The sequence below is a fragment of the Neopelma chrysocephalum genome, unplaced genomic scaffold, assembly GCF_003984885.1.
Source record: "Neopelma chrysocephalum unplaced genomic scaffold, ASM398488v2 Primary Assembly neopelma1_135, whole genome shotgun sequence".
In the NCBI taxonomy this organism is placed as follows: domain Eukaryota; kingdom Metazoa; phylum Chordata; class Aves; order Passeriformes; family Pipridae; genus Neopelma; species Neopelma chrysocephalum.
Window position 1 is genome coordinate 2,286,928 of NW_020897797.1, and position 12,640 is coordinate 2,299,567.

The following is a 12,640-nucleotide window of genomic DNA, read 5'->3' on the forward strand; positions in this document are numbered from 1 at the left end:
ACTGAGAACACTTACCAAGCTTGACTGCTGTTGACATTTACACAGTTACAATCTTCTGAAAATCAAGTTATCTTTCCAAGTGTGTCATTAAATAAACATCATTTTAGAAGACAGACTTTGTACTTCTTGGTGGATGCACTCACAATCTTGCCAGCTGTTCTCATGCTTAAAAACAAACAAAAAAACCAACCCACCAAAAAAAACACACAAAGGAAAAAAAAACCCAACCCACTTTTTCAGTGAACTTTATTCAGACTTTTGGTCTGATTATTGTTTCCTGATACATCATTTCCTTCATCTTTCCCAAATGATCACCTTTCCTTTCTTTGTTTAAATGAGCAAGAACAATCATGCTAAGTTTTAAAGGGAGTTTTAAAATAAGGCTTTTCAGGTGAAAAGTAGAACAGCGAATTACAAGGTGCAAACAGCCCTGACTAGGAAAAGTTCCTAAGCCTTCAGGCTTACCTATTAAAAGCATGCCTCTCCCCTTCCAGCACTTGCAGTTCATACTTCCAAGATATGGTATTGCTTACATTCACTGTGATAAAGAAAAAAGACACTGGGAGAGCCTGGAAGCTGAGAAATCCAAAGGAAGAGAAAAGGCAAGTAGGTTTCTGAGCCTCTGAACCTGATCTGTCACATCAGGTGTGCTCAGACTTCTCTGTTCTGCTAATAGATTTGGTTGTCCAGGACAGGGGGCTGTGCCGAAAGACAGGAGCTGCATCAGTTTTACACAGATCACAAAAGCAAGTTCTACTCAGCTCTAGAGAAAGACTCATCCTTCCAGAAGAAAAAGAGTGGAAGTCAAGAGGGTTTAAAAGGCAGGAGTTCAAGTTACACATACCATGTAAGTGCAGAATGCTTTCAGCAGTATTCTTTCCAACTTTTATAAGAACCATGAGCTATGGATAAAGGGACTACCCATGCTGTATGAATTAGATATGGCAATAAAAGAACTTTGTGGTTATTAGTAGACAGCTTTATTAAAATACAGTCTTTTCCAATCAGTTTAACAATCCATTTGATGATTGCATATCACTTAAGGCCTCCCACTTCTTTTTTTTTGTTTCTCTGGAAGTTAAGAGTGGAAAGCCTTCAAGCAGTTGAGGCACCATCAGTTCTGATATAAATTCAAGTTTAAAGAGAAAAGTAAGTGTGAGCAGTTAAAAAGCTTACTGCAAGTGCAAATGGAACTACTCTTTCATGTTTAAAATTATTGCATGTATTTTTTTTTTTAAATCTTAGCAGTTTAAGAGTAGTATCACAGTATTGATTTGAGTGTCTGAACACTCATGGAACACAGTTCCAAGTTCATAAATTTTTTATTTTAGATGATGTGTTTTAAGAACACATGGATCAGTTGGAACAGATGGATGTGTTACTTAATTTTACATCGTGAGTGCTTGTATTTCCTGAAGCATCCACTCAAGGTCTGTAATTGATTTCTTTAAAATAGACACAAATTTCATAGTGAATTTAACAGTATTCAAGTTCAGTGAAGATACATGAAGCCAATTAAGCTGGGCAGTTTCAGCCATGCTGAACACTGATTAGTATGTCAATTAGACATAGTCTGCATTTTGTACTGCAATTGTAAAGTCTTCTAATGTCTTTATGTCTAAGTACCAATCTTCTTGCCCTTTAAAACATTAAAGATATCTTCTAGTGACTTGTATATACACCGAAGGAATTCTTCACCATTCCTAGTTGGGTAAGAGGAAACATTACAACCTATCCAGTCGTCATGTACCTGATATCCTAATCCAAAGCCATCAGACACCACGGGGCCAAACCCTCCCAGCTGCACAGCTGGGCTGACCAACGTGCTTGTGGAAATGATGTTGTGGTTGAGCCGAGCATAGGCCTGGTCTTGATAGAAATCAGGCAGAACAAGCCCTTTGGATAAGGCCAAATAGCGCAGGCCGAAGAGATGGCGGTCAAATCCCTGCCCTGTTCAAATCAAATAACATGTATTAGACAGATGGGTCATTTTTGTGGGAAGTCAACTCATTTATTTGGACATCACATTGTTTTTCAGCCACAAAAGAGGTCTGTAGAAGTGGGGTTCATTTTTGTATTAGCGGGAATTATTTTTCAGAAGCCAGACATTCTGCCCTTCTCATGCACACATCCCAGGGGAAGAGGGGCTGTTTTACTGCAAGAATCAACCAGGATTATGAGAGTACACTGAAGTGCAATGCTAACAGACAATTTTAATAATACATCACATTCTTTGATTAACTATTTATCCAAACACATCCAAGTTGTTTAAAGCAGAAAAAAAGCTTTCCTAAAACTTTATAATCTAAAGAGGAAGAGGATCTTGCATCAACAGAAGGAGGCCAATTTTAGCCTCTATGGGGTAATGTTCAACAGTCTATTTTACTGAAATAATAAACCAAGTTATGCTTCTGGGAAGGACAATTAAAAAAAAAAAAAAAAGAACATTTTGAAAAATGCCAGGAGTAGACTAGCCAAAAATATCAGTTTGATTTGGAAGTTGTTACAGCCTTTATCCCCTGCATGGATACAGACTTAAAGCCAAAGTTCTTGGTTGCCCTGCAGAGTACAACATGCACTAAGTATTTATCAAATCTTCCAATACCCCAGCTGCCCTGAGGACAAAAAAAAATTATAAAAAATTCTCAACACATTAACAGTGATGAGGAAATCACAGAGGCATTCCTCTCCATCAAGAAACGAGTTACAGAAGGCACTTTAAACTGCAGCCTTTGGCTACTGTTTTTGTCAAGTTTACATTAGCATCAGACCACCATCAAAATTAAATTATTTGGTTGTAAATTAAATATTTACAGACCTTTTCATGCAAAAGCAGAAGTGTATGATCTGTTCCTACTCACCCATAGCAGCTTCTTTTGTCAAGCGGCCGTGGTACTTGGAGCACTCCACTATCAACTTCTGCAGCTCTTCTGTGCTATGTTTGGACAGTTCCTTGACAAAAGCTTCTGAGCATTTCTTGGTGTGGACAGAGGCAGGACGGATCGTTTCTGTACGGCCGTGTTTGAAAGCTGCAGTGCTGCAAGACTCGTACGTAGCAACAGTCTGGTTGTACTGGCGAAGGAAACCCATCTGGAAGGCCAGCTGAGCCACAGCATCGGGGCTCACCTTCTTCTGCTTTAGAAGCTCCTTGCCCCCTTCTTGGAACTGAATCATGTTAATAGACAGTGATTCTACAGTGGTATCGAATTTCTGTTTGGCTTTGGTAATCCCTGCTTTTAAGGCATCATTCAGCTTAAAGTCAAGTTTCTGCACTGCTTTAGAGGAGTCTACTGAAGCAGGTTGGGACTGGGGGCTGATGGCTGGTGAGTTGGTGCTGTCTTTAAAAACCTCATTCTGGAACCTGAGCACAGCCACACCATCTCCCCAGGAATGTTCAAAATTGATTCCTGCAGTGCCATCCTTGGTTATGATGAGATTAAAGGACTTGTCATACCAGCGGTTAGCACCATCCCCATGCAACATAGTGTGGGACAAGTGCACAAAGTCTTTAATGGGAAAATCATCTAAACTTAAACAAAACATAGCAGAGTCTACTTTTTGAAGAGCTTCTTCATTGCCATTATCCAGTAGGTTCTTTCTCAGCGATGCCCACGTGTCTCGGTTTTCACTGGAGAGGTAGCCAAGAGGGAAGGCTGGGGCTGGACTGTTGTCACTAAGGATGTATTTCAAGTGTGCTTGTATCTCTGAGGGTTTCAGCATGTTTCCATCTCTATCAATAATGTCAAACACATAAAAATTTCCATTTCTCAGTACTAGTAAATGCTTTGCCTTTTCGTCTGTATAAAGCTCATCTTTCTCGAGCTTAGGCACCCGTGTGGAATTGAAAAGCCTGAAGTACTGAGACATGTCCAGGGGGTAAGCATTGACCATGTAGGCACCAAACCAGGACACTGAAGAAGGCACAAATCGGATAATTTTTTTAAAGAGTTCAGTGTCACTTTTTTCTGGATTGAGGTGAAAAACCTCTGGTTCCAGATAACCAGCCCTGAAGGTCTTCATAAAACGTATGGCAGAAACAGTCATGTTCGTAGCTCGTGTGAGCTGATCATTGTATTCCGGTTTGGGATCAGGATTAAAAGACATAAATGCATTAAAATTCAAAACAACAGGCTCACGTGCTTTTAGGTACATGTCAAACCAGGGACCTGAAAATTGAGAGTTGAGAAATAGGTCAGAACATAAAAACAGCTCACTGAGTCAGAGCAGAGGTTTGTGTAGTCCAACAGTGATCATGAATAAACACACACTGAAGTGCCTACAAACACAACAAACATATGCAGTAATTCACCCAACACCTCACATTTGGAGTGGTACATCCCTTTACCTACTCTTAAACTATTAATTTCTGCAACTCTCTGTCACTGAGGTTGAACCTTCTAGCTGGGCTGTAAGAAGGGCAACAGGTAGCTCAAGGACCTAAGTTACAATTTTAATTACAGTTTCTCACAGGTGAGTAATAGGATTCATCTACAGTTTGAAAACCACATCTGTCATCATCACGCAACCTTTTAACCCTGGACTTGAAAGTCTAAGGTGGAGGCAAATATACATACTTTTAGAAACCAATTTGAAGTAGAACAGGTCTTTTATGAGGCCTAAAGAAGAATAATAACTAAACAAAAAGTAATACAGATGCCCCACAGCTCACGGACAAAAAGCACTGATGAACAACATAAAGCCACTAGTTAAACCCCTAGATGGTGTTCAAAGTGAATGGAAAGTTAAATACAACAAATCAAACAGCAGTTTTTGTAAAATAATCTGGTACTCTACAGAATTTATGGTAGCTAACACCCTTAGAGGAGGCCTCAACAGAGAGCAAGGACAGAAGTGCATTCACTGGGTAACATGGCAACTTCCACTTCCATAGGTATTTGAATATTTCCACCTCTGCTGTTATCTATCCAATACTTCCATAAGCAGACACTTCTACGTGGAAGTCAGTGGAAAGAGTATAATCAATGTGTTTTTCTTTATTCTCATTTTCCTCTTCTGTTGCTTCTTTTCTTTGTGTCTTCAGAAGATTATGGTTTTGTAGTTTTAGGGGTTTTTAAGTCCAGAGCACTGACCACTTCTGCCTCTCAAACTTAGTTATATTCTCTGACCCCTTCCCTCCCTTAGAGTTTAGTTTTCTTACTAAATAACATGGAATTATTTGGAAATGATTGCTTTAGTTTCCTTAACGGAGCTACTAGATAAGCTGCTCTTTAACCTAAACCTAAACAGACAGCCACAGTGTTCACAACATGTTATTCCAAGTTTATGGATTACTTAAGCTTCGGCCTATTATATTTGTAGCATAATGGGATGTTACCAAGCATGATGATCTACAGACTCCTCCAAAACCCAGCAGGCCAACGTACCTGTGATATAACTAGTATGCTTGTTCTGATTGTCTTGAGCAACCAGTTGCTCATGTAGCTCTCTTCCAACTCCCTTTTCAAAGGCATGAGCGAGTTCTTCAGTTTTCCTGCAGTAAATAAGAAAACAGTCAAAATAGGACTGTCACAGTCCTATTTTTTATCTGTATCACTTGGCTCTGACACAGCACATGACACTGCAATATGTGTTTGTCCATACCTGAATTGGTCATCATTTAAAAGCGGTTTCTGGGCATTCAGATATCTCACAATTGTATCTTCCAGTTTGGGAACAGGCAATCTGAAGGAAGTGGAACACAGACACATGCGCTTTATGAGCAAGGGTACAAATGAAGCCTGAGTTTCTTACAGAGTAGTGTCTCTTTGCCTCCCTTCTTCCCTATCCTTCCTAATACCATTATATATACCATACTATATATATATATGGATAATATATATACAGATTCTCCAAATGCCTCATAAGTTTCTTGTGGAATAAGAGAAGTAGGGGAATAGACAGACACGGGTCAGCACAGCCTACGATCCTTGGGAAACAAGGCAGAGAAGCAACTTGACGGGCTTGTTACAAAGGTACTGCGGTGATGGGTGGTAACCCCTCCCAGGGACCACAGTGACAGGAACCACTGCCCGGAGAAGCTCCGCAGAAGGCTGCCACAGCCCTGCTTCAGCCCTTCCCCTCACTGCGGGGTGCTGGACATCCACTTTCTTACAAATTTCCTATCCGGTATATCTTTGCCAACTTCTTCTCAGAACAAGAAAACATTTTCCTTACTATAAAACAATCCCGATACGCTCCCGGGGTTCCTTTGCGACCCAAAGGGATATTTCAGTAGCAGGCTTACAACCATATTTACACTTTAAAAACCCAACCCATCCCTCCGCAGGGAGAGCGGGAAGCGCACAGCTCGGAGCCGAGGGAGGACATTCCCTCAGCCCCCGCCTCAGCGCGGACACCCCGCACGGCCCCCGCCCCGCGCCCCCGGAGCGCTCCCCGCGGGTGTCCCGGGACCCGCCGTACCTGGGCAGGCTCCTCTGGTAGTGCATGGTGGGCACGATGCTGCGGTGCAAGAACTCGGCAGCGCCCGCGCTGCTGTACCCGCGCCGCCCGCGGCCCGGGGCCGCCCTCAGCAGCTGCCGCGCCGCCATGATAGCAGCGCGTCAGCGCCGCCCGCCACGCTCGGCACCACCCGCCCCCGCCGGCACCGCCCACCATCTTCGGCACCGCCCGCCATCCCTGGCACCGCCCGCCACCCTCGGCACCGCCCGTCACCACCGGCACCGCCCGCCACGCTCGGCACCGCCCACCATCCCTGGCAGCGCCCGCCGCTGCCCCCGGCAAGGAGGGAGGAAAACGAATCCTTTTCCCTGTTATTATTCCATTAAGAAAGTCGGTTCGATGCGTGCCGTCAAGGCAGCAAGGTTATCAGGGTATTGGAAAATGTCTGGAGTGGCGTGGCTCGCCATCAGCCGTCTTTTACATAGCCGTTAATAAAATGTGCATTGAGAAGTTAAATCAGAAACACAATATTAAATAATAAAACTATTAATGCATTAATAAAGTTTCCTGCTATCCTCTTGTTTTGACAGCACTCTTGTTCAACATACAGACTCCACTTATTTTTCCTCTCTTTTTTTTTTTGTGTGTGTGTGTGTCCGTATGTCCTACTCTTTATACAGGATTCGGATCCTGCCTCCAAGAGAGCAGTTTAATCCCTCTTGAGCTTTTTTACTCACATGTGAGCATGTAACGACAATTCTGTATCACAGTATAAAATGTAAAATTGTAAACACACATTGTACTTTTGTTGTGTTGTGTCCAGTATTTTCTGTAAAAACACTGAATAATATTAGAATATCCCAGAAGCTCCGGAAATGCTCTCGTAAGAAAGCGTGGCACAGCAAATGGTGATGAGGAGTGTATTTTTATCAGATACTCACCAGCATAAAAATCAGCGTTGGGATTGAATGCGGACACAGCAAAGGAAAGGAAAGCAATCCCTGTGGCTTAGTCTCATAATCCTCTGAAAGTAAATTGGCCCTACTCTAATCAACATAGTGGTTGGAAGAAAAGTGAAATCATTTCACTTCCAAGACAATAAATGCCAAATGCCAGAAGATGTCCTTGCATGTTTCAGTCTGCGGCTGTTTCCTGTTCAATGTGTGTCTCTTACGCTGCTCATTCAGCCTTTTTTTGGCCATGATAATGAAAAACCCCAGCCTGCTTTAATTAATGAAGTCCAGTTTCACCTAGCTTGCCCTGTTGTGATAGTCGTTCCAAATGTTACCTGCCCTGCCCTTACTGCAGTAATGTTCCTGTTCCCTGTGTGAGTGCTGACTCGTAGAGTTCCCTTTCCAGGTTTGGGTGTCCAGACCCCAAATTCAGAGACTGAGGAAGGCACCATCTTTCTCCCGGGAGTGTCACTTTGTTTTGAACTAGTCTTGTTTTAGAAATACTACTGCATTCTGTTCTAATTTTCCAGAGCCCCCTAATCTTCTTCCAGGCTCTTAATGATGTAGTTGATAATAGGATTGTTGGTATTAATTTGGAACAATAACGCCAGCTGCTTGCTTGGTGGCTATTGGCAGAGGGGTGACCTTGCAGGTCAGCTAAGCAGAACTGGAAGTGCTTTGATCTGATCTATACAGAGCCAGATCCGTCCACCCGAACAAGAGGAGTGAGGGAATTCTCTCCTCATGGGATGCTGATTCTTCCCCGCAGAGCACAGAGCACAGCATGGCGGTGGCTTTGGATGCAATCCTCGCTCGGATCAAGGATGTTTGTAAAAGGAATGGTTTGCTCATCCTCTCCGTGTTGTCCGTCACCATCGGCTGTCTCCTTGGATTCTTCCTGAGGACGAGACGACTCTCCCAGCAGGTAAGAGTGGGCACGGCAGCAACACTGCGGAGAAAATACCACACTTATGTAACAAAAGACATATGGAACTTGTGCAACTTCAGCACGGGCTTTGGAACATAAAAATTGTGTGTATATATTTGTTAAATTAGTTTAATTTCATCTGTTTGTTGATCTAAGTTGGTCTTTGGGTCCTTTCACACGTTCTCAAACAATACATCGGCAAAGGGTTCTGGTCTCTAAGACACCTGGTAAGTGAGGCATAAACACACCAGAATGTTGCAAGTATGGATAATAATAGTGGACATTTAAGCTAGATGAGATGTAGCATCTAATATAGACCTGGAAAAACTGGTAGTGCAATATATTGGATTTTATATTATTTTGGAATACGTATGTCTAAAGAAAACACTGGGAATATTTTTCAGTATCAGATGCACAGAGGTGTACATGTTTATATCACAGCAATGGCGTTCCATGTTAATAAATTTGAGATTTCCCATCATTAGCAGACCGTGTTACTGAAGTCACTTGGGGCTTTCTCCCCCAGCACACTTCAACCAAGACCTTGGGGTTGCTCATTTCTGCTGCATTAGTCAGACAGACCAGACAATAACCTGCATTGCTGAATGTGTTGTTTGAGCACAAAATATAAATCTCAGTTTAAAAATATGGCATTTAGTACATGCAGCCAAACTAAACCAATTCTGTTTTCTGCTATGGCAAACCACTGTCTGAGCATCGTTTGTGTCCAAGCAGTAGCTTCACACATACTTAGGAAAACACACAAAATACAGAATGAAGAGATTATTCAGAGCAACCTATTAATGACAGTCCTCAAGTGATGACATATTTAATTTCTGTCTTCCTTTGTAAAGGAATGAACCATGTAGGGTGTTTATTGAATAGCAACATATTATGTAATCTAATTAATTTTAAAATGATCTTTTGAAGCCTGGTATCTTTGCCACCTTACATGCCAAAGCTGCAGATTTTACCCATGTTATCTGATCCCCAGCTCTGGCAGCACTTGTGAAGGCAGACAGTCTTTAGCTCAAAACAATAAGCATCTCTTCATGTATTTCTAGGAAATTAGTTACTTCCAGTTTCCTGGTGAGTTACTGATGAGGATGCTGAAAATGCTGATTCTCCCACTGGTTGTCTCAAGGTAAGTGAGGACAACAATAGTTCCAATAACTTTTCACCTTTCCTAAATGAGACTTGTCATCACCACTGTTTTACTTGTGACAGAATTAAGTGACAATGCCAGAGGCATCACTGACTGCTGTGCATTTGTGTTTATAGTGGAGCCATGAACATGTTTTTTAATCAATAGGATCATTTCTGCAATATCTCGTATAGCTATTATTGGCTTTAAAATTAATGTGTGGGGATTTTTATTGTTTTCTTTTTCCCTTGTAATGGGAGGACTTTTTCTTTCAAGCTAACTAGAAGTTAAATATATGGAATAAATAACACACCTTATCAAAAAAACCACCTTAAGTCTAAATTATTGAAACAATACACTGTTCAAATAAGATGAAAAAGCACAGTTATTTATAGTGTCCTGCAGTATTTTGAGAGATGTGCTGTAATATGATGAATATTGAAAAAACTTTATGTCTAATAATATATGCCTGGCTTCAGCTGGAAGTGAAAGTGATTTCTCAGTACATTAAAGGCAGAACCTTTAGTGGTGCCACTTTATTGGTAGCAGCACTAATGATCTAGATCCTGTTCTGACGGACAGTGCATGGGAGCTGCCTTTGCAGTGGGAGGGCATGACTTAGGAGAGGTTTTTCTCTCCTCTGAGCTTGACTGTCTTCCAACTGACTACAGTCCCAACCACACACCAGTTACGAATGGCCAGTGCTAACTTGTGTGCCCAGTGCTTAGGGAAGATATAAGAAGAGTAACAAAGCTAACTTTACCAGACCTGAGAAAAAATTATTGCAATATTTGGTGCCTTTCCTTGAAGCCTCGGTTTTTGAAACCTAATACATACACCAAGACCTCATCTTCCACTTTAAGAAAGAATAAATTTGTAGTCTTCAGATTGAAGAGAGTTGCTGCAAATTAACAAAACTGAGCATTAATTTTAATTTTAAATTATCTGCCTTTAGATCTGCCTTCTCATGGTCTTTCACAGAGCAAAGCTGAGTCATGGTGCTCTGTGCACGAAACTGTTCACGTGGCCATAGACTCACTCCGGTTCTGTCCCATGCAGCAAGACAACATCAAGACAAAACATGTAAAGAGATTTTTTTTGAGAGGTGGAAGGAGAGTTTTCCAATGAAAACAAGAGTCTCACAGGAGGAAGTGACAGAGTAAGGAGGACAGAAAAGGGTTGGAGCAGATTCACATGCCCTTCCCTAAAATGTGTAGTTCTTTAGATCCTCTTGTATTTTTCAGAGATGTTAGGAACAGCAACAGCACAGCAGGGGAGAGCTGCTCTGACACAACCTGTGATGCCTCAGGTTACCTACAGATGTGTCAGGAGTGAACCTCTGAGCCTGAGAAGAAACTTTGCAGACCCTCAAATGGATTAACTCCCCTTGCACGACAGTATGAGTCCATCTCTGTGTGTAACAAACTATCACTTGCTATTTCAAACTGAAATGTCAGGGGTTTGCAAGTAAAAACTACTCGATGCAATTAAATTTTCCACACATCCATTTCATAAAATCAGTAAACCCATGCTCTGTATTTTTACCAATCTGCATGCACATTTAAACCACATTTCTTTGTGGATCTGGAATAGTCTCAGCCTGTCCTGCCAGAGCAAAGGCATTTAAATTATCTTTTAAATTACTCTCTATTATTGTTTACAAAAGCCAGAGGTACAGCACCATGAAAAGAGCTCTAAATATTGCTCTCCTAGTTGAAATTAATGCAAGTTTTTCCTTATATGCACAAATCAAAAAATTACTTGTAAAGTAATAGCTTTCTAATCTAAGAAAGGAAGATTAAAAGGACTGAGTGCAAAATACTCCATCTCCAAGTCTAGAGTTTATTTTGAAGGGTTGTAGCAGAAGTAAAATGTGGTAACTGTGTGGGTCAGAAGATTGACAATAGACTAGAAAATCTTGCACTTACAGGCCACTAGCACAGATCCAGCCTTTTACAGAAATGCCTGAAAATTTGTACTTGATAGTTAGAGAGTAAAACAGGAACTTTGCAGATTGTATCCATTAGGAATGAGGAAATTATTATATAGTCAGCTATCTCTGAATGGTGTTTATTTTAAAAGTTTCCTGGAAGCAGAAGAAATCAGTTGAACAACATGAGACTGTCTCTTCAATGGACAGTTTCTTGTTTTACCCAACTCTGTCCCAGCACCTGGAAGTGCTCTATCCCACAGCTCCCATACCTGTTCTGATGTCTCCTGTCACCCATGGTCTTACTTCTTCTTTTGTCACAGACAGAAAAATCTTGGAAAAGCAATCACCACCCACTAGCCTGCCAGTTTGAGCCCTGCATGAGCTTTCGGTTTTGTTATGGCCTGGACCTTCATTAAGGATGGGGGTTGATATTATTTCAGTTAGTAATTACATAATTACATTTATTACATAAAAAAGCTTCACATCATCATAGAACGACTCTGAAATAACTATATATTTATTGCACCCATCCTCTGCCTGAGCTCTAGCCCTGCTCATACCTATCAGTATCCTCTGTGTCTCATGTATATAGTTTGCTTTTCTCATTGATGAGGAAAAGTATCCACACAGCAGAGGATGCCACTTCTGTTAGCAACAGAAATTTAAAAATCAGACAAACAGTCCAACAGATTGTGTCTGCCCTGGGGATACTCAGTAGTGGCTGTTACAAAATTTTAGACCCCGTAGTTACCAGATGTACAGTGCTTACTATATGTATACACATAGGATACTATTCTTAAACCTGGGAATGGGAATATTAAGAGAGATGAAAGAGGAGCCAAATCTGAATTCATAGTTACACACTTAGGCACTGCCTGAGCTCCTACTGCAGTTGGACAGAGAGATGTCCTCAACAAGCCTGAAATATCAGCTGCAGGGGATCTGAAGTTCCCTGATTCTCTCTGGGACGGTGTCTTCAATCCTCATTTGACAGCTGCAGTGCAAATAGGATATTTTCTTCCTTACATGCCAAGGTTTCAACACATATCTCAGGTTTTTATCAGGTGTGGCAGAGGCGTCTCCCTGTGCATCCTGCCCTGAGAATTCGGAGATGTTAAAAAAACCGCGGGGCCGAGTCTGCAGACAGTTCCCGCTGCTCAGGTTTGTTAAACCTTTCCCGGCATCTCCTGCACTTCCCGGCGCGGGCCCAGGCCCGGGCTGCGACACCGCCCGCGGCCACCAGGCGGCTCCGCTGGGACACCGAGGGACCGCATCCCGGGGAT

At 41.9% G+C, this 12,640-nt stretch overlaps 2 protein-coding genes across 3 annotated transcripts in view; one reads left to right on the forward strand and one right to left on the reverse strand.

The window, feature by feature from the left end:
- Positions 1-229: 229 nt before the first annotated feature.
- CPT2 (carnitine palmitoyltransferase 2) lies at positions 230-6,573 on the reverse strand. Its single transcript, XM_027698962.1, has 5 exons — positions 6,421-6,573; positions 5,602-5,682; positions 5,385-5,491; positions 2,862-4,166; positions 230-1,950 (listed from the first exon to the last, which is right to left on the reverse strand). Exons 1-5 carry the CDS (start codon positions 6,546-6,548, stop codon positions 1,619-1,621), a joined length of 1,953 nt encoding a protein of 650 aa, XP_027554763.1. The 5' UTR covers positions 6,549-6,573; the 3' UTR covers positions 230-1,618.
- Positions 6,574-8,136: 1,563 nt separating this feature from the next.
- Positions 8,137-12,640, forward strand: part of SLC1A7 (solute carrier family 1 member 7) — a 47,510-nt gene continuing 43,006 nt past the window's right edge. For both annotated transcript variants that reach the window (XM_027698965.1, XM_027698964.1), the window contains exons 1-2: positions 8,137-8,277; positions 9,345-9,424. In XM_027698965.1, coding sequence (XP_027554766.1) covers positions 8,137-8,277; positions 9,345-9,424 — 221 coding nt within the window. The remainder of the gene's footprint in view (positions 8,278-9,344; positions 9,425-12,640) is intronic.